The 22,262-nt window shown below is 40.8% G+C and overlaps 1 protein-coding gene across 1 annotated transcript; it reads left to right on the forward strand.

The window, feature by feature from the left end:
- Nucleotides 1–538: 538 nt before the first annotated feature.
- LOC124260037 lies at nucleotides 539–21,762 on the forward strand. Its single transcript, XM_046694280.1, has 22 exons — nucleotides 539–546; nucleotides 653–815; nucleotides 1,712–1,854; nucleotides 1,950–2,100; nucleotides 2,503–2,645; nucleotides 6,877–7,033; nucleotides 7,359–7,492; nucleotides 8,492–8,615; nucleotides 8,928–9,061; nucleotides 10,877–11,006; nucleotides 11,143–11,282; nucleotides 11,826–11,979; nucleotides 12,508–12,709; nucleotides 13,103–13,239; nucleotides 16,796–17,023; nucleotides 17,882–18,105; nucleotides 18,248–18,479; nucleotides 18,677–18,950; nucleotides 19,148–19,407; nucleotides 19,616–19,853; nucleotides 20,367–20,470; nucleotides 20,854–21,762. Exons 1-22 carry the CDS (start codon nucleotides 539–541, stop codon nucleotides 21,622–21,624), a joined length of 4,251 nt encoding a protein of 1,416 aa, XP_046550236.1. The 3' UTR covers nucleotides 21,625–21,762.
- The last annotated feature ends 500 nt before the right edge of the window (nucleotides 21,763–22,262 follow it).

The raw sequence follows: 22,262 nt of genomic DNA on the forward strand, positions 1-22,262 counted from the left end.
ACACATGTTATCGTATCCCAATTGCGTAGATCGATGTTCATGCTGTTGCTCCCTGGATTGTCTGGTGCAGACTTGATTATTTACAGACCGCCGCCATATAGCTGGAATATTGTTGAGTGCGGCGTAAAACTCAACTCACACACTCACTGTTTCACAAGTCAGTAAGTGAGTGAGCAGGTAAGAACAACCAGAATGGAACGTTGTTTGGTGGACTGTTTGAAGGATGTGTACAGTGTTGTTTATGAACCCTCTATATGATATGAAATCCTGCTAACTCACTCACTCACTCTACATCTGCAGATCTGCAGTGACCATGGAACACTTGGTAGGAAGGTACAACTTCATGACGGCGGGTCATGACCAGCGAGAAGACTTCAGCGATGATCAGAGAAACAACTCCGACAAGTACGAGGCGGTAGTGAACGAGGCGGACCTGCTAGCGGCGTTCAAGGTGCTGAGGAAGGGGGTGTGCCGACCGGACTTTCCCGGGGAAAGTTCTGATCAGTGTTATTTCGCTAAAGACGTCCTGGACAGTTTGATGACTTGGTCAGAGTGAGTATTGTACTGAGCATTATCCCAGAATTCTATCACATTTAAAAGTTGATACTTGTATATGTCAGTACTATGTTTCTACACGAAACGCGTTTTACAGGGATTTGAAGGATGATGGAAAGATAACTTCCTTGTCCCGCATCCACGACTTCTGCTTCGACTTCCTCCACGACCTGATCCAGCAGGGGCCGGGGACGACGCACATGGAACTGTGGGAGAAGATGCTTGGCAACAGTGGCTTTGGGTTTAAAGAATATTATCATGTAAGTATATCTGTTTAGTGAAAAATAGATTTCCCATGCCTGTGACATTACATCTCCCTGTGGCTGTGCAACGCAGGAACATATATGGTGCCATTGGTTTGTAAATGTTACATTTAAATCAGGATCACGACGATTTTAGTGTTAACAAATGGTAGATCTAAGGTGAGGTAATCCTAAATCCTAAAGAGAATATAATTTTAAGTTGGTTAATTCTGGACACTTGATATCTACGGAACTGTCCTAATTAGCAAGGTTTCGTTGTTTAACCAATACAGACATCCGGGGATGACTGTCATTCCCACTGACGTGTATGTGTCAAAACAGCTACGTGATGACTGTCACTTGGGGGTGGGTCTTTCAATACTGCACTTTCAGTTGGGTGTTGGATGGGTGGCATACTCAATACTGCACTTTCAGTTGGGCGAGGGTGTCACAATGAATACAGCACCTGTAGTTAGGTGTTGGTGTCACGTTGAATACTATACCTTTACTTTGGGGGTGGGGGTTGGGGGTCACATTGAATACTGTGCCGTCAACTAGGGTAGGGAGTGGGTGTCACATTGAATACTGTGCCGTCAGCTAGGGTAGGGAGTGGGTGTCACATTGAATACTGTGCCGTCAGCTAGGGGAGGGAGTGGGTGTCACATTGAATACTGTGCCGTCAGCTAGGGGTGGGGTTGGGTGTCATATTGAATACTGTGCCGTCAGCTAGGGGAGGGAGTGGGTGTCATATTGAATACCGTACCTTCAGCTAGGGGAGGGAGTGGGTGTCATATTGAATACTGTGCCGTCAGCTAGGGGAGGGAGTGGGTGTCATATTGAATACCGTACCTTCAGCCGGACTTCACTTAACACAGACATTCCTCCGTGAAGTTGTCAGATACATTTTGTTTTAGGATCTCAGAGGTGATAAACTGAAAAGTCACTTACGTTTCCTGATGAGGGAATTCAAGACTCGGGAACCTGGGCCTGACAGAGAAAGGTTCGGGATCACGTTTAGTTCAGCCATCAATTACATCATTGATGGAGACTCCTTCAGGTGAGTTAAAAAACCTGTGTATGTTTGATGAAATTTCAAGCCAAATGTTATTTATTTGATCTCATGTTACTGACATAAATTGTCCTGTATTTCAGGGAGGAAGCTTACATGGAGGCCCAGACAGAGTTTATAGAGTTGTACATTTACCATGAGCTAACTTTCCTGACTCGTTCAAAGGAAGTCCAAGAAATCCATCACCGCATACCTCACAGCATATGGTATATTTACGATAGGAACATCTTCAAGGTGAGATTTCATTGTACTGTGCGTGTTTGTATGAGAGAGAGAAGGAGAGAGAGAGGAGGGAGAGAGAAGAGAGAGAGAGGAGAGAGAGAAAGAGAGAGTGAGGAGAGAGAGGAGAGACGGAGAGAGAGAGAGAGAGAGAGAGAGAGAGAGAGAGAGAGAGAGAGAGAGAGAGAGAGAGAGAGAGAGAGAGAGAGAGTATTTTAAATGTAGGGAGAGAGGAGAGAGAGAGAGAGAGAGAAGGAGAGAGAGAGAGAGAGAGAGAGAGAGAGAGAGAGAGGAGAGAGAGGAGAGAGAGAGAGAGAGAGAGAGAGAGAGAGAGAGAGAGAGAGAGAGAGAGAGAGAGAGAGAGAGAGAGAGAGAGAGAATATTTAAATGTATTTTTAACGTCTTTAATCATCTCAGGACATAGTTGACCCCGAGATGTACAAAAGATTTCTGAAACGTCTTGAGGACATCATCTGTCACCTGAACCTCACCACGGCAGACTCGAAGGAGGTGCTCGATAAGGTCATTGACATACTCAAGATGCTACTGTCGGCCATTAAGTGAGTAGAACCTGTTATACGTCTAGTACTCTTAGCGATGCAGACAACGAATGGTCCTTTAGCCATGGTATGTTAATGAGTACCAAAGACACATGCATACATTCAGTGTTCCTTTAGCCATTTATATGTTGGCGAGTACCCACGACACATGCAGACAGTCAGTCAATGCTCCTTTAGCCATTTATATGTTATCGAGTACCAACGACAGATGCAGACAGTCAATGGTCCTTTAGCCATGATATGTTAGCGAGTACCAACAACAGATGCAGACATTCAGTGTTCCTTTAGCCATATATGGTAGCGAGTACCAACAACAGATGCAGACATTCAGTGTTCCTTTAGCCATGATATGTTAGCGAGTACCAACAACAGATTCAGACATTCAGTGTTCCTTTAGCCATGATATGCTAGCGAGTACCAACAACAGATGCAGACATTCAGTGTTCCTTTAGCCATATATGGTAGCGAGTACCAACAACAGATGCAGACAGTCAATGGTCCTTTAGCCATGATATGCTAGCGAGTACCAACAACAGATGCAGACATTCAGTGTTCCTTTAGCCATGATATGTTAGCGAATACCAACAACAGATGCAGAGAGTCAATGGTCCTTTAGCCATGATATGTTAGCGAGTACCAACAACAGATGCAGACATTCAGTGTTCCTTTAGCCATGATATGTTATCGAGTACCAACAACAGATGCAGACAGTCAATGGTCCTTTAGCCATGATATGTTAGCGAGTACCAACAACAGATGCAGACATTCAGTGTTCCTTTAGCCATGATATGTTAGCGAGTAGCAACAACAGATGCAGACAGTCAATGGTCCTTTAGCCATGATATGTTAGCGAGTACCAACAACATATGCAGACATTCAGTGTTCCTTTAGCCATGATATGTTAGCGAGTACCAACAACAGATTCAGACATTCAGTGTTCCTTTAGCCATGATATGCTAGCGAGTACCAACAACAGATGCAGACAGTCAATGGTCCTTTAGCCATGATATGTTAGCGAGTACCAACAACAGATTCAGACACTCAATGGTCCTTTAGCCATGATATGTTAGCGAGTACCAACAACAGATGCAGACATTCAGTGTTCCTTTAGCCATGATATGTTAGCGAGTAGCAACAACAGATGCAGACAGTCAATAGTATTTTAGCCATGATATGTTAGCGAGTACCAACAACATATGCAGACATTCAGTGTTCCTTTAGCCATGATATGTTAGCGAGTACCAACAACAGATTCAGACATTCAGTGTTCCTTTAGCCATGATATGCTAGCGAGTACCAACAACAGATGCAGACAGTCAATGGTCCTTTAGCCATGATATGTTAGCGAGTACCAACAACAGATGCAGACAGTAAATGGTCCTTTAACCATGATATGTAAGCGAGTACCAACAACAGATTCAGACATTCAGTGTTCCTTTAGCCATTTATATGTTATCGAGTAGCAACAACAGATGCAGACATTCAGTGTTCCTTTAGCCATGATATGTTAGCGAGTACCAACAACAGATTCAGACATTCAGTGTTCCTTTAGCCATGATATGCTAGCGAGTACCAACAACAGATTCAAACAGTCAATGGTCCTTTAGCCATGATATGTTAGCGAGTACCAACAACAGATGCAGACAGTCAATGGTCCTTTAGCCATGATATGTAAGCGAGTACCAACAACAGATTCAGGCATTCAGTGTTCCTTTAGCCATTTATATGTTATCGAGTACCAACAACAGATGCAGACATTCAGTGTTCCTTTAGCCATGATATGCTAGCGAGTACCAACAACAGATGCAGACAGTCAATGGTCCTTTCGCCATGATATGTTAGCGAGTACCAACAACAGATGCAGACAGTCAATGGTCCTTTAACCATGATTTGTTAGCGAGTACCAACAACAGATTCAGACATTCAGTGTTCCTTTAGCCATGATATGTTAGCGAATACCAACAACAGATGCAGAGAGTCAATGGTCCTTTAGCCATGATATGTTAGCGAGTACCAACAACAGATGCAGACATTCAGTGTTCCTTTAGCCATGATATGTTAGCGAGTACCAACAACAGATGCAGACAGACAATGGTCCTTTAGCCATGATATGTTACCGAGTACCAACAACAGATGCAGACATTCAGTGTTCCTTTAGCCATGATATGTTAGCGAGTACCAACAACAGATACAGACAGTCAATGGTCCTTTAGCCATGATATGTTAGCGAGTACCAACAACATATGCAGACATTCAGTGTTCCTTTAGCCATGATATGTTAGCGAGTACCAACAACAGATTCAGACATTCAGTGTTCCTTTAGCCATGATATGCTAGCGAGTACCAACAACAGATGCAGACAGTCAATGGTCCTTTAGCCATGATATGTTAGCGAGTACCAACAACAGATGCAGACAGTCAATGGTCCTTTAGCCATGATATGTAAGTGAGTACCAACAACAGATTCAGACATTCAGTGTTCCTTTAGCCATTTATATGTTATAGTGTTGTTTTTTATCTTTCACGTGCGCATGTTTTAAGAAGGTATATGTAGCACTCATTTGTTTCTAGAAATTACAATATTGTTAAATTGGTACAAAAACAAGCCGATGTTGTACATAACATTACAACTTTCATTTTGAAACAGATTTATCATAGTGTGTACAGTGTAGGGTTCTTGTATATATTTAGCAATGTATTTGACTCTTAAATGTTTATAACAACCGCACACAAATATGACATGCCATTCATTTTCAATATAATCCAGACCTTTTGATTTGCAGTACATACAAAGTCTTTCTCTTAGTACAATATTGCCATATCTTCCAGTTTCTACTGCCATCTTAAAGTTGCTACGTCTAAATCTTGATAAAGACTTCCTTAGATACACTGGAATGTCAGAACACAAGTAATTTTCAACACTCAACAAAGACTTGTATTGCTTATAATAAAAGCATTTTGAAGAATCCTGTATTGATGAATACCATGACTGTTGTAGATTCTCCTTTAGTCTTTGTTTAAAAAGAGAAATGAACATACCAACATTTCCAATTTCTTGATAAAACCAAGCATAACCAAAGCCATACCTGAGTAATATTTGTTTAACCTTTGAAACCAATGTGGTGCGTCCAGCTTCATCTAAAGATTTTAACATAAGGTAACATTGACGAGGCAACCTATTAGGTAAATGTATGAGACGAGACCAGTATTTAATAACACGCAAGAGATAAACATATTGGAGAATGAGTCTGCCACACTCGCTTTACACCATACCATTAAATGTAGATTTGTTTACTCTTAAATACTGTTTACAGAACTTAAATTGTACGGCCTCAATAACTTAACAATATTCCGTGCCCCAAATGTCTGCGCCACAGCAGAGTATAAGTGCAATCATTGAGTCAAATATTCTACATAAATCACAGCCATCTGTGTTACCAATTTTTCTTTGAAAACTGAGTAATGATAAAATTGCTTTGTTAGCCTGAGATGATAAACATAGTTGTGCTTTGCTCCACACAAGCTTGGGTGTGAAGACAATACCCAGATATCTATACGAGACAGATTCAATCTGTTGGCCCTTATAAAACCATTTCTCGTATGATCGTAGAGGACCACCATTCCTAATTCCATTACTGTAGTCTTCTTAAGATTGACTTACATTCCAGTTTCATTGCAAAAAGTTTCTAAGACATGAATCTTTTTTTGTAAAAGGTGACCTTTAGCCATGATATGTTTGCAAGAAACCAACGACATATGCAGTCAGTCAATGGTCCATTAGCCATGATATGTTAGCGAGTACCAAAGACACGTGCAGACAGTCAGTCAATGGTCCATTATACATGATATGTTAGCGAGTACCCACGACACATGCAGTCAGTCAATGGTCCTTTAGCCATGATATGTTAGCGAGTACCAACGACACATGCAGACAGTAAGTCAATAGTCCTTTAGCCATGATATGGTAGCGAGTACCAAAGACACATGCAGACAGTGTTCCTTTAAGTATTCGTCTCCTGGAGCTGATGACTGTTGTCAACACACACCTTGTAGCCCCTTTCATATTTAGGTCACTGGGTAACATTTGTGTGACTATTCCCATCACATATAGGTGTACGAACGTATCTCATTGAAACTCTCCGATATCTGGTAGGCTCCGAATTATTTCCCAATGTCATTAGCCTGCTGGCCAACCACAGCCGTTACTAATCCGGCAATGATATCTTTCCAGAGAGACGTTCATGTTTCACAAACTTCACGCTGAAATCATGGACTTTGTGAGTGGGATTTGCAACAAGAAGGCAGGGAGTCCAATCCACCCTATTGTAAAAGCCGTTGGATATTTCCTGTATCATGTACAGGAGGAGAAGGGCAACCCTACAATAACGGTACGAATTACACAGATACCCAACCGCTAGAGAGCTATGTTATCGGTTTCGTAGACTCCATTTCTTCTCTCATGATGTTTAATGCTGTATCAGATCGTTTAACCTTTACTACTTCTTCAAACGAAGTCGTTTGTGTAAGGAGGCACCAAACTGAAACTACAGGTGTGTGGAACAGTATAAGTCCTGTCATGCTTTCGACCACCCAAGAATAAACACAGCTCAAGTGGCCTGTGACACTCCGTTCAGTCCGCGTACCATTAACTGTGTATGTTTTAACGCATGTCGTCCGTACAATGCTACATTGTGCCACCTTCTCCTTATTCAGGGCAACTCTGAGCTGTTCACTGTGATGACGCGGAAGCTGACGGACCTGCTGAACAACCTGGAGGACCACACACTGATGAGGGTCAAATTTGCTGATGCAGCGGTATATGAAGTCCTTGTGAAAGCCATGAACAAGTAGGTCATACTAACCTGATCGTGTCGTATCTCTAAAACGATATGAATATATCCACCAATACAGGCAAAAAGTAATGTGTCCTTTATTCCGTCAATACACAAAACCAACCCTACATGTTCAGACATATGTATGTAACACCTTCCCAACACTAACGTATGGGTTCAACAAGGGGACTGAAAGTTAAAGCAACTATTATATTTAAACATGTCAAGGATTTAGACATATGCATTTAATAATAATAATGGTGGAATCATTTTTTCATTCGTTCCTTGAGATGGTAAACTTCCACAGTAAAATTTTGTAAAAAACGTATTGAACCCATAAATGATCCCTGAGATTACCAGGTGTTGAACCAAAAGTGTGTAGGCCCAGCTGTTTATCTTACCAGAACAACACGACAGAGAACGTTGTAAAGGGAGTAACATAATGGACTTCACGTCAAGGAAGAGGTATCAGTATGAGATTTAGGCCCAGCTGTTTATCTTACCAGAACAACACGACAGAGAACGTTGTTAAGTGAGGAACATAGGGACTTCACGTCAAGGAAGAGGTATCAGTATGAGATTTAGGCCCAGCTGTTTATCTTACCAGAACAGCACGACAGAGCACGTTGTAAAGGGAACAACATACGGACTTCACGTCAAGGAAGAGGTATCAGTATGAGATTTAGGCCCAGCTGTTTATCTTACCAGAACAACACGACAGAGAACGTTGTAAAGGGAGTAACATAGGGACTTCACGTCAAGGAAGAGGTATCAGTATGAGATTTAGGCCCAGCTGTTTATCCTACCAGAACAGCACGACAGAGCACGTTGTAAAGGGAACAACATAAGGAACTTCACGTCAAGGAAGAGTTATCATCGATATTAGTTACCCGTGGTAAACTTCAGGTGTATAATTGTGCTAAGCCTTAGATATTTTATACATCATATGTGCACTTTCGGCTGCACATATATGACTAACGATTAGAAGGAGTACATGGCTTGAATCTATTCTAGAACTCCTGAACACCGTCGGCAGATGATAGACCTGATAAAGGCATGCCTCAGGATCAACCAGCCCATGACAGCCAAGGCGGCATATCACTGCGTCAGGGAAACAGAGAAGTTCCTGAAATGGAAGGTAGACCACATTATTATATTATAATATTACTCTTCACAAAATATACAACAGCTGCAAACAAAACTGATACAGTGTGTTAATGGAAGTGACAAAACCTTTTATAAGAAACCTCTGCTGCTAAAAGCAGAATCGATTGTTCCAAAGGGCAGTTTCTAAAGAAATGAAACTAAACGAATCCTGCTATTCTCCTACATGACATAACGTAAACATGGAAAAAAATCCTAACTGTGAGATTTAATATATAAGGCCTTAAGGATCGAATTGGTCACGCAGTAGAATCTGTAGTAACATCATCTCGGTGTATATTTTCAGGACCATGTGGAAGACGCAAAGGAGATTCTGGACATCTTGATGCCAGTCCGAGTGTTTGGAGAGGAGGAGAAGGAGAGGAAGGATTTCGCTGAGTACTACAAAGACGTTTGCAGTTACTTAGCCGATCAGTTGAAGTAAGGTTACAATTATATCCATACTTTAAGTAAAGTGTACTAGCAAAACGTGTATAGAACACCATTGCCTGCATTGCACACACAAAAACAACGTGGAGCAGGATTTCATACCTGTGATATTTCCACCTACAGAATCTCTTCTGCGGCAGAAATTCTGAATTAGAATTAGCCCTTTGACTACTTGTCGACTTGTCGCGAGAGCCGACTAAAATGAAACATCGTTTTTCGAGCAAATAACCAGGCTTATGTCTTGTTAACGTCCGTTGTCGTTAATCCATGATAGAGAGGCATCGTGTCGGAATACAGAGTCTGGACTTACTTACATTCTTCTACATGTTGTGTCTTGGAGCTAGTCTTTGTGGAGCTTTGTCTTCGTGTCACAGTATGTGGATCTGCTACACCTTTTCCTCTCATATTGCAACAGCCGTGACGATGAGGGCTAGAATGTGTTTATGATAACCCTGCTTGTTATACGAGTTGACTAAGGGGATCGGATGCATATCACCGTATCCCGATTACATAGATCGATACTGATGATGTCTATCAGTAGATTGTCAGATCCAAGATCGATTATTTACACTGTGGCATTAAACAACAACAACAATAAAATCTATTAAAACACTACATTGAGATAAACCTCCATAGTGGTGAAAGATATGTGTGCTTTTAGTTACATAGTAAAACACATTGTGGACGCCTAAATGGCGAACCTCTGTCTATTTAAGCTGTCATTGTGAATCACGGCGAGTATTTACCTACTATAGTAAACATGTATATTTACCCACATTGTTAAACCTTGCATCGATCATATCAACAACTGATATCCTACTCTTACAAACTGCTATCAATGTTCTTGTACCGTGTTACACTAATTACAGTGTATTATACTGTGGGCATTATTTCTTTTCATTACGGAATATAATTCATCCTATGTAAGCTAAAACATAATACATTAGATAGTGTGACTCTCACAGCCTGAGAACCTCTAACATGGGGATGTTAATAGGTTAACAGTACTGATTTGTCCGCTCTAATACACAACTGACGTGACACAAATACACAGGTGCATTTCAAATCTACCGAGGTTAACATTGCAACAACGTCAGATTAATTACATTGACAGACATCTGGTCAAGTCACCTACCTCTGTTGGGAAAAACTCTAGTAGGGTTTTCTTTTACTCAAAGCCATAAGACAATAAGAAGAATATAAGAATATGTCAAAGTAAAAATCTTATATGTATGTGGTTGCATAAAAAAGACACAGGTATTGCATGACTAACTAAAACGTCGATGAAAGTAATAAACATTACGACAAGGGGCGACACAGAGACCTGTAGCACACAGAGACCTGTCATTCCGTGATGGCCACATGTCCACTGTCACTATACCATGACACGACGTCACTGTAGCTGTGGTACTACTTAACCAGTTAACCCAGAGAACATAGGTGCAGGATGTACAGAATCCAGTCCTGTCACTCTACCATGACACGACGTTACTGTAGCTGTGGTACTACTTAACCAGTTAACCCAGAAAACATAGGTGCAGGATGTACAGAATCCCGTCCTGTCACTCTACCATGACACGACGTCACTGTAGCTGTGGTACTACTTAACCAGTTAACCCAGAAAACATAGGTGCAGGATGTACAGAATCCTCTCCTGTCACTCTACCATGACACGACGTCACTGTAGCTGTGGTACTACTTAACCAGTTAACCCAGAGAACATAGGTGCAGGATGTACAGAATTCTGTCCTGTACTGGGGCCGTATAACTGTGATTTACTGCAAGTGTTATACATTTTGTTTCCAGAAGAGATCGTGTTATTCCCCAGATGGTTGACAAAATGGTGGAATTTAGTCTGAACTTTATGGAGAAGAGAGAAGGACTCCTGTTTGAAGCTGGGAGTGAAATTGCAGATGAAATCGAGTTCAACGGAAGGGTGAGCACGAATTTCTGATAATTTTTCTTAATTGTTCTAAAAGTTAAAACTAGGAAATTTATCCCCAAAAATATTTATCGAGCTTATAACATAGTTAAATCTTGTAATGCGTGTTCTATTTATTACGTCTTATCAGAAAAACAAGGACCTGATAATGTCGACGTTTTCCAAGCTCTTGCCGTACTTGAAGGATCCAAACTTCCCCTGGAACGCCGATTGGTTCGGGTACTCGGGCAGGATGGTTGTGACGCTGGCGTCGGGTGCCATTGAAGCTTTGTGAGTCGTACCTTTAAACACAGCTTTAGAAACTAGGGGACTCGATCCTAGAGGACGAGGTACTTGTACACAGGATAAAATAATAGAAAGCTACTCTGACGTACATCCTGAATCAGATTAAATGGCATCGGCAGAGGATAAACACGTGAGACATATTGATGATATACTTAAATGGATTAAATATAATTTAATAAGGATGTGTAAACACTGAAGGCTCATTCTATTGCCTGTCATACAGAGAACCCAAGCAGACAAAATATAACATTATGAGGATGTTTAAACACTGAAGGCTTATTCCATTGCCTGTCATACAGAGAACCCCAACAGATTAAATATATCATTATGAGGATGTATAAACACTGAAGGCTCATTCTATTGCCTGTCTTACAGAGAACCCAAACAGATAAAATGTATCATTCTGAGGATGTATAAACACTGAAGGCTTATTCCATTGGTTATCTTACAGACACCCCAAACAGATTAAATGTAACATTATGAGGATGTATAAACACTGAAGGCTCATTCCATTGGTTATCCTTGCAGAGAACCCAAAACCATTACTGAAAGGGATCTAGGTGCCATTGCCTACTTCGTGAAAACTGTGATGCAGGGAGACTTCATTGATGAGGAATCTAACAAACCAACTACAGTGTATTTCCAGCTGTACTGTTCAGTCGGCACAAAGTTCCTCCAGCTTGTAAGTAGTTTAGTTTCAAAATATTCAACTTAAGGAAGGCGTGTTGTATGAAATGTTTGTTCAGGAAACAAACGTTGAAGGTTCGAATTCAACTCTTTCTTTACTGGTCTGAAAAGCTTCAACCGGAGCACATGTCTCAGCATGACTTTGAACAGCATGTTTCAAACGAATCTTGCTGACTAACCTATAACCATATTCAGAGTTGAATTGGGGTTCGAACCCACACGCATACATTTGTTGTAAGGGACATAACTCTGAACAGTAGACACATCTAAAATATGTATACTACATCATGGACAAGGTTAGTGATCAACTCACTCCCTTTATTTGAAACCTCTTTCTCACCTGTCGGGATATTATGGATAATGTGTTCCAAATTAAGGTCAGCGTAAAATTTGATGTAACCCATCTATTGAATCCTACCCCATGTAGAAGACACATGTTTATCCCAGGTGATACCTTTGCCACACTGTGTGATGAAACATGCTTTACTTATATCCTGACTAATACTTTTTCTCCCTTCAACAGCTGGATGACCAGGAGAAGGTGCAGCGAGCCATCCTGGTAGTGAGGGAGATTGTCAACTTGATGACTCATGAATTTAACGAAGTGTCTGACATAGCCACGACCCAGGTGACCGTTGTTGTTGCGAATGGGGCCAAGGTCATGGTACCTTTCTTTCCCAGGCTGATGGAAATCTACATGGACACAGAGAACTCGGCATTATTGTGTATGTGTCGCTCTGGCTTTTTTAATGTTGTATGTGGGATTATACTTTCTCTGTAAAATACTAATTCTAGTACTTTGTTGGGTTGAGTCTCATCCGGGATTCGAACCCACGCTCTCAAAACAGGCACCTAAATGAAAGCACACAAAGTCAGCCATCTAACCCACTCAGCCATCGAGGCTTAAACAAACATGGAAGTCGGACAACCTTTGGTCTAAATCACGTATTTTGTCTACCCCTCTGACAAGTGTAAATTGGCAGGGCTCCCACGGGAAAGAGCTATGAAGACACAATGTCATTTACAGGACTCTCTGAATTTGTTTCTCAGGACGCTGTCACGGAGAGATTTCACTGCATCATAGAGGATGTGACTGTGTGACTGTTCTGTTTTTGCAGATCCGCTGAGTCAGATCTATCCATACTACCCCAAACTTCAAGATCAACAATTCCAAACACTGTTCGAGCTGATCGACACCCCACAACGATCGTCAGTGTTGCACTGGTTTGGAGAGGTAGCCAAGAAACAACCAAACGTAAGTTGGTGTAATACTGGAAGTACTGTGTCAGTGATGTAACTGTTTATAGTCACATAATAATATACACATAGGGGTTCAAATATCAGCTGTACGGATCGTGAGTGAGTTAAACGTCGTATCGGCACTATTTCGCCATATAGCGCCCCAGATCGAGAGGCGCTGTAGGACGTTGGTCCACACAAAGCTCAAATTACATATGTATGGAGGTGTTTCGGTCAAGGTTGACTAGATGTTTTCATTCCAAACTTGACGTTCCTACTGCACGCAAGAGGCCTGTCATTCATACGGGCTAGCTGATACAGCGACTCCATCGACCGTGGGTTGCTATACAACACATTGTATATCTGTTTTTCCACACACTCATGACAGTAATGTTCAACGTAATTTTTTAAATTTAATTTATTATTTCATGTAACCAAAGTCTTCCATCATAAACGGCCGTTACATAATGACATATACAAATACATGAACATCATCAGATATCCAACATACCAGGATGTAACATAGTTAGACCAGTGAAATATCAGCCTGTGTTGTATCTGGTGCCGCACCCAACATATCATGTTTTATATAGCGCAACATGCAGCATACAGTGTTGCATATAGTGCCATATCAGACATATCATATTGTATATGGGGTCACATCCAACATTTGTTGTATATTGCGCAACATCCAAAATAAGTTGTATATAGTGTCATATCCGAAATATCGTATTGTATATAGCATATCATACGACCTGTCATGTTGTATATAGCACCATATCCGACATATCATATTGTATATGGGGCCACATCCAACATATGTTGTAAATAGCGTAACATCCGAAATATCATGCTATATATATATATCCGACATATCATAAAATGTATAGCATTACATCTGACATGTCATGTTGTATATAGCATCATGTACAACATGTCCTATTGTTTAAAACACCACATCTGACATATGCTGTATATTGCATCACATCCCTCGTATCTCATTGTATATTGCATCACATCTGATCAATCATGTTGTATAATGCGCCACAACCAACATATCATGTTGTATATTGCATACACCTCTGACATATTATGTTGTATATAGCGCCACATCCAACATTCCATGTTGTACATAGAGCCGCATCTAACATATCATGTTGTATATAGCGCCACACCCGACATACGATGTTGTACATAGAGCCGCATCTAACATATTATGTTGTATATAGCGCCACACCCGACATACGATGTTGTACATAGAGCCGCATCTAACATATCATGTTGTATATAGCGCCACACCCGACATACGATGTTGTACATAGAGTCACGTCCGACCTATCGTGTTGTACATAGTTGTCTTATCTGACATATATTGTATATACGTCTTATCTGACATATATTGTATGTAGTGCCACATGTGACATAGCATGCTGTATATAGCGCAACACCCGACATACGATGTTGTACATAGAGTCACGTCCGACCTATCGTGTTGTACATAGTTGTCTTATCTGATATATATTGTATATACGTCTTATCTAACATATGTTGTATGTAGTGCCACATCTGACATATCATGTTGTATATAGCGCAACACCCGACATACGATGATGTATATAGTCACGTCCGACCTATCGTGTTGTACATAGTGTCTTATCTAACATATATTGTATATACGTCTTATCTAACATATGTTGTATATAGTGCCATATCTGACATATCATGTTGTATATAGCGCAACACCCGACATACGATGTTGTACATAGAGTCACGTCCGACCTATCGTGTTGTACATAGTGTCTTATCTAACATATATTGTATATACGTCTTATCTAACATATGTTGTATATAGTGCCACATCTGACATATCATGTTGTATATAGCGCAACACCCGACATACGATGTTGTACATAGAGTCACGTCCGACCTATCGTGTTGTACATAGTGTCTTATCTAACATATATTGTATATACGTCTTATCTAACATATGTTGTATATAGTGCCACATCTGACATATCATGTTGTATATAGCGCAACACCCGACATACGATGTTGTATATAGAGTCACGTCCGACCTATCGTGTTGTACATAGTGTCTTATCTAACATATATTGTATATGCGTCTTATCTAACATATGTTGTATATAGTGCCACATCTGACATATCATGCTGTGTCTTGTGTCACATCCAATGTGTATTGTATATTGCGCCACATCCTACTTATTGTGTTGTATATTGTGTCATATATCCGCCCTATAATATATGTTCCCAATGTTACATCAGTGCACCTACAAATACGGTAACTAATTAATCAATACATAGCTAAAACAAAGATAATTTTTCAAAAGGGGAAACAGATCAAGATTTTGCAAAAGCGGTTGCTGCATACACAGGTCAGGTTTGAATACTGGAAATAACTGATGCCATTTATTTGCAAATATTTTCATTTCACTCTTCGTTTTGGCAATGAAGCTTTCAACAGAAAAAAATATCTTTTAAAGTCTTTATACAGATATTGCATTTTGGAATATTGCTTTTCAGAGAAGAGACATAAATGTGTCTCTTTGCTGAAATGATTATATGATTAAGTAATGGGTTTTAGTTAAGGAACCAAATTACACCAAAGGTTTTGTCAGATTAACTTTTTGTATCAATGGGTGTTAATCCAAATTTGAAGATCAGTCTAAAACTTCTTAGTTTCACAACATTCCCAGTAAACATGGCACAAGTTTTCATCCTCATCTTTACAAAAGCCGCATGAGCCACTTTGGATAAGGTTAATTTGTAACAGTTCCTTTTGGGTATAAATTATACTATGTAAAAATATAAATTGGAAATCTAAGAGTTTTATATAATTAATGTCTTGTCTGTAAGACATAAAAGTCACTGGCCAATCAAAAGCAGTATCATCAAACACTTTCTCTTTCAACGTAATTTTGTTTCAAAAATTTTAATACTTTTTTAAAGATACATATGTTAAAATGCATTTCTGTGTTTCCGTCAATGACTTAAAGCAAATGTTGCAATGTCATGTTGTCGAGAAACCTTACGAACACCAAACACTCTATGCATATTTCACCCGTGAAGGTCCGGGTTAGAATGTGCCTTCAGTAACCCATGCTTGTCGTAAGAGGCGACTAACGGGATCGGGTGGTCAGGCTCGCTGACTTAGTTGGCATATGTCATCGGTTCCCAATTGCGCATATCGATGCTCATGCTGTTGATCACTGGATTGTCTGGTCCAGACTCGATTATTTACAGGCCGCCGCCATATAACTGGAATATTGTTGAGTGCGGCGTAAAACTAAACTCACTCACTCACTATGCATATTTCGTAAAATTGACCTGTGTAGATCTTTGTTTATAGTGAGATTAGGATGATAACATAACAAACGTGAAACGACGGACTAACCATTATCATTAAACAGTGAAATTACTGATGGCGTAAAAGCAAACCATTATGACACACATAGTAGAACTTAAAACGACAGATAGGTCACACTTATGCAGCAAGACACTTCAAAAGGCCGTACCATGCATGTAACTATCTGAGGGTATTTCAACTGTTCTAGTTGTTCACGGACGACAATATTGCTAAGCTGATTGAGGAGATGTTCCAAGGCGATGAAAGAATGCAGGCAACATACATGATGATCTTGGAAGCACTCTCCAAGAAGGTTCCACTCATCCTCATCCCCCATCTGAAGGCCTTGAAGGATGGCGATGTTAACTCACAGTATGGTGCCAAGTATCAACTCTTCCTGGTTCTCAAGAACGTAGCGATTAGGAGTGAAGATGAGGTACACTATTCTTAATAAATTCCAATAGTATTCCCTATTATCACTTTATTAGCATATTTCAAATTACTAAAGACAATATCAGAATGTCAGAATGCCTTGAAACTCCTAAAATCATTGTTAGCCATCAAACTCGAAAAAAACACAACAGGCAAAACAGTGAAACTTCTATGCATTGATTACTGAAAGGTATTTGTTTATACACAAGTTTGGCTTATTTTGACTTTTAGTATTGTTTATCAATAAGAAGTGCAGGAGGTTTTACAAAGTCAGAGGCAACTCGATTATGTTTTTGAGAGAAATATTTAAGGCTGAAACACATGCACTATGACAGCTCCGTGGACGAAAAACTGGAAACTGTTAAATGATGTAAGAATATAGATGTTGTTTATAAAACCGGCTTTGATGGCAACGGTAGACTGGACTTGTTTGAATAATGTTAGTACACATGCAAACACATCCAGTACAGGTTTCTAGGGAATACTGTAAGGAACGTTCTGTCGTTCTCAGGATTGTAACCCTTCGCAGCAAATTGAAAAGAATTATGTGCAAGAATGCGCGATCGCCAGAACATTTTGCATAGTTAGCTCGAGAAATGTCCCTTACAGTATGCCAAAGGCTCCTGTTGACTGATAAGTCACATCTAACAGTACGTCCCTTCATGCTGGTCATACAGGGATGAACGTATCAGTAACAACAGGTGATTAATGAAATTCAATCTTAAAGACAATAAGTTTGTTCACGTATTTCAAACCATTGATCTGTTACTAGATTTATCAAACAAATAGAGGACCGAAATATGTAACGTGCTTCAAAAGATTATATGTATGGCCATACTCATAGCATATTTTTGTAACACAGGCTGTGGCAGAGGATTGTATGATATACCTGGAGAAGCTCCTTCGGGGTCCTGAAGATGACATGGTGACTACCACCTGCCTGAATGAGATGCGGGCTATAGGCGGCGTATACCGACCACTGTTAGAACGTCGTAAACCAGCCATAGAGGACTTGAGGAAACGGACTACGTCACAGACAACAAAGGACCAGTGTACCTTCATCTTGGATGTCCTGGAAGGCAGAAGGTGAGAATATGTTGGCTCTGTCCAGATAAGGTCCGAATTCATTGTTCCTGGTCAAAATTGTTTCCTTTTAGAAATGTAAAAAACACTGAAACGTTTATTGAATATTGTATCTGGTTATGAACTATATATTTTAAACCTAAAGCCTGGAGTCCTTGGCTGAGGACATCAAAGATGTGAAGGAAGATGTTGAGGAACTGGACACACGAGTGACCAGGACTGAGGTGGGCCTGGTCCTGCTTAACCAAGAGGTGGGTGAACAGCGCGAGGAGCTGGATGGGGTCAAAGTAGATGTGAAGGCTCAAGGCGAGAAGATTGACCAGCTTGAGGAGACAGTGGATGACACCAAGGCTAAAGTGGAGGAACTCGACGGAAAGGTAACAAACCCTTGTAGGTCATGACTGCTAAAGTGGAGACAACCGAATTATCCGACAATAACAACCAAAAAAACCATGATATTTACTACTGTAGCGAACAACATCTAAGGAAAAGCATTACGTTTGCCACTGACTGCACCGTCAAAGTATATAAAAATCATTATAGGATTTACGGCTCTCTTTCATGAATCGTGCAGACATTGAGTCACGCTCCTTTTTGGGCAAGAGACGTGGCCAAACTCCTCAACCCCGAAGACCTTCTGGACTGGACGCTTCTCTCTATGCGTCTTGGCTACACCAATGATGACATCCGGAGCTGGGCTCAGATGCACGATCCATGTATGGCCATGCTGAATGAATGGTACGCCACTCGGAAGACGAGAGAAGCCACATATGCTGTGCTGACAGCACTGCAAGAGATGGACAGATTGGACGCTGCTGTCATTGTGGAGAACGCAATGAAGATGACAGGTAAACAATGCATTTTATCACCTATTTCACAACACTTTCTTACTTGTTTACCAAATCTTAGCAATCATACTATTCAATGCTGATGGAGAGAATCTATACTTTCGTGACAGTTGTAGCTTTCATCAAAGTGCGAGTTCATTTGTTTAAAAAATCGAATCGAGATCTTGTAATCATAGTATTAATGAAACGTTCCTCAGAGGCTGTAGTGGAGGACGAAGAGTTCGAGTACCCGGAGCCTCCAGAGGTGTTCCTCAGCTACCAGTGGGGAATCCAGAACGAGGTGAAGCTTCTGAAGCAGCACCTGGAGAAGGCGGGCTTCACGTGCTGGATGGACATTGGTCAGATGGGAGGTGGGGACAAGCTGTTTGAGAAGATCGACAAGGGAATCAGGGCAGCCAAGCTCGTCATCTGTTGTGTCACTGGGAAGTATGCCAAATCTCCAAACTGCAATCGAGAGGTATTTGGTTAAGTTCAATTCAAAGCAAAGTGTATTTTCTATTCATATTAAGTTTAAAATTTGCAAAAATGAATATATAGATATTCTTGGCTTCAATTATCAGGGGTGTGGATGGATATATCAATTACTGTGAACATGTGACCTACTTGCATGTAATTGTGATCAATGATGTACAATGTACAATGAGTTTTAAATTTCTTGTCTTCAGGTGAACCTCTCGGTAAGCCTGGGTAAGCCCATCATCCCTCTGTTGATGGAGAAACTGTCATGGCCTCCACCAGGCTCAATGGGGCCAATCTTCAGTGAATATCTGTTCATCCGATTCTTCACCCGTCCTGGGGAGGAGACTGGTGACATCAGGTACTGGTCGGCAGCCAAGTTCCAGGAACTCCTGATGCAGGTCAACTACAACAACGTCAAGCCGGATGAGCAGAAGGTGGAAAAAGGTGGGCAAACCTGAACAGATAGACAGATAGAGGGAGATGGGACACAAGACTGCAAAAACTGTGTTCCACAGGAGATATTGCTTGTGTGCGATCAGATGTCCTAGGTGGATATCGTTTTGATAGTAGATTTTGCACAATGCCCTGACAATGCTATGACATCGGTGCACTGCATGTCAAATGGCAGTACTGTGTTCAGAGATGTACATTTTTCATCGAAAACTAATGAAGAGTGATTTTTTATCAACACGTGGTGATATATTTGATATCAAAAGACACTGGGGTGAGATTCTCTATGTATGTGCATGCATGCTTGCGTGCTTGCGTATCTGATTGAAATGCAATATATGTTCGACGTTTTCCATATGTTTAAGAGGTATGTTGAAAACAATATGTAGAATTGCCATGCACTTGTTTCATCCTTTTCAGTAATGTTTCCTCATAGCGTTTTGCCTAATGTTGGAATTCACATGAATGTGAAGAAGTGTCATAACATGACAGTTTTTTGTCACACAGAATACAAGAACTGGTGGTGTCCTATGGCTGAAGTCATCAAGATAGAGAAGAAGGACATGAAGACGATGACGGCCGCCAGTCAACAGAAGCAGGAGGAGGTGGAGGTTGGTAGAGCAGGCCAGTTTGAATATTAACTTCAGTATACTTCCGAAATTATTACTTTCGTCGAGCATGTGTATCACTTGTTTATGTGCAGCTTTGTACGAGTTGTTTGTAAAGACATTAGGTAAGACAGGGTCTCTTCAGATCTTAGATTTACTCGGAACCTTTCACTGTTTTGCAGTTATACTTTAGACGGATTGACACAGTAGACTTTAATTTTAGCAAATATTTCCAACGGCTATTGAAAGCGTTTTATTCATTCCAATATTTACGATAGCATCGTTTTGAACAGTATAGTTTTTACATGAATATGGCTATGAGAGAACATACACTGTTGATATGTTACATTTCTTCTTTCTTCTTAATTCGTATTGAATATTTACAGTCTGGATCAGCGTCTCCTGATGTGTTCATCTCCTACCAGTGGGGAAAACAGAAGCAGATTCAGCTCATGTACAAGCGCCTGACTGAGATGGGCTTCACCGTCTGGATGGACATCTACCAAATGGGAGGTGGGGACTCCCTCTTTGACAAAATTGACAAGGGTGTGCGAGGGGCAAAGGTCGTTCTTTCATGTGTCACCTCGAAGTATTCTCTGTCGGCCAACTGCCGGAGGGAAGTCAGTCTTGCTGATGCCCTCAAGAAACCAATAGTTCCTCTGTTGCTGGAGAAGATGACATGGCCACCATCAGGTCCAATGAGCATGGTGTTCACTCAGCTGTTGTATATCAACTTTGGGAAGGATGAAACTGTACAGGAAAGATGGGACGGAGACAAGTTTGATGAACTGTTGACTAAACTGGACCAGTATGTGCCGGATATCATCGTGTCAGATGAGGAGGAACAGGAGGAATCTGTGAATACTGAAGATAAAAAGGACATACCGCCACCTACCCCGGAACCAGAACCAACAGTAGAGCCTGAACAACCACCACAGACACAACAGCAATCTCAACAGCAGCAAGCACCACCACAGCAGTATCAACAACCCCCTCCTCAACAGCATCAACAGCCACCTCCTCAACAGCCCCCGCCGCAGCATCAACAGCCACCTCCTCAACAGCGCCCACCGCAGCAACAGCAACAACCACGAACGCATCAACCAATGCCCAATCAACCTGAGCAAAAGAAGTCAAGGTCCTGTTTGATCTTGTAGTGACGATTTGAGGCCTTTGATATGGTGCCTTCAGTGATCCATTCGTATAGTTTTGGAATCTGGAGAAACGAGACTGATTGATATTATTTATCTGTTGTAGGAGAGATGCCCAGTTCTGTGGAATATATGTCCATCATGTTGTTACGAATATATAGAAACCCGTTGAAATAGTATGCTTTAGTGTGACCCTTCGAAATGGTATGATTTAGTGTGATCACAATATTGCGAATGTATGGCATAAACAGTTTTGATACGCCATGTGTATTTCAGAATGCTCTTATTACTAAATAATATGTTATTACTGTAATATGCTTGAAGTATGGTTGGCTTGTATGCTCACAGAAATGTTATTTATTTTAAGGGTAATGAATTTATTATATAGTATGAAATGATCATTTGTTAATGTGAATCAGATCAAAATGTTTACTTGTGAAAAGCACACTTGTGATCCCGAACTGTGATACCGCTGGCTGCTGAGTGTACTGTGAATATACACGTGGGTGTGAAGGCCATCCACAAAGTGTTACAAAATACGTGTTGAAACCGTCCATGATGCCTCATATATTTACTTGTATCTAACTGTGATGAAAATTGTGTGTGATTCATTTTCAAAACGTCTTATCATATGTTTGATTATT

The sequence above is a fragment of the Haliotis rubra genome, unplaced genomic scaffold (assembly GCF_003918875.1).
Source record: "Haliotis rubra isolate DU_JTF1 unplaced genomic scaffold, ASM391887v1 Scf749, whole genome shotgun sequence".
Classification (NCBI taxonomy): Eukaryota; Metazoa; Mollusca; class Gastropoda; order Lepetellida; family Haliotidae; genus Haliotis; species Haliotis rubra.

Coding starts and splice junctions, on each gene's coding strand:
- LOC124260037 (XM_046694280.1), top strand. Junction 13,240..16,795: donor TAGCCAAGAAACAACCAAAC/GTAAGTTGGTGT, acceptor CAACTGTTCTAG/TTGTTCACGGACGACAATAT. Junction 18,106..18,247: donor GATGTCCTGGAAGGCAGAAG/GTGAGAATATGT, acceptor TTAAACCTAAAG/CCTGGAGTCCTTGGCTGAGG.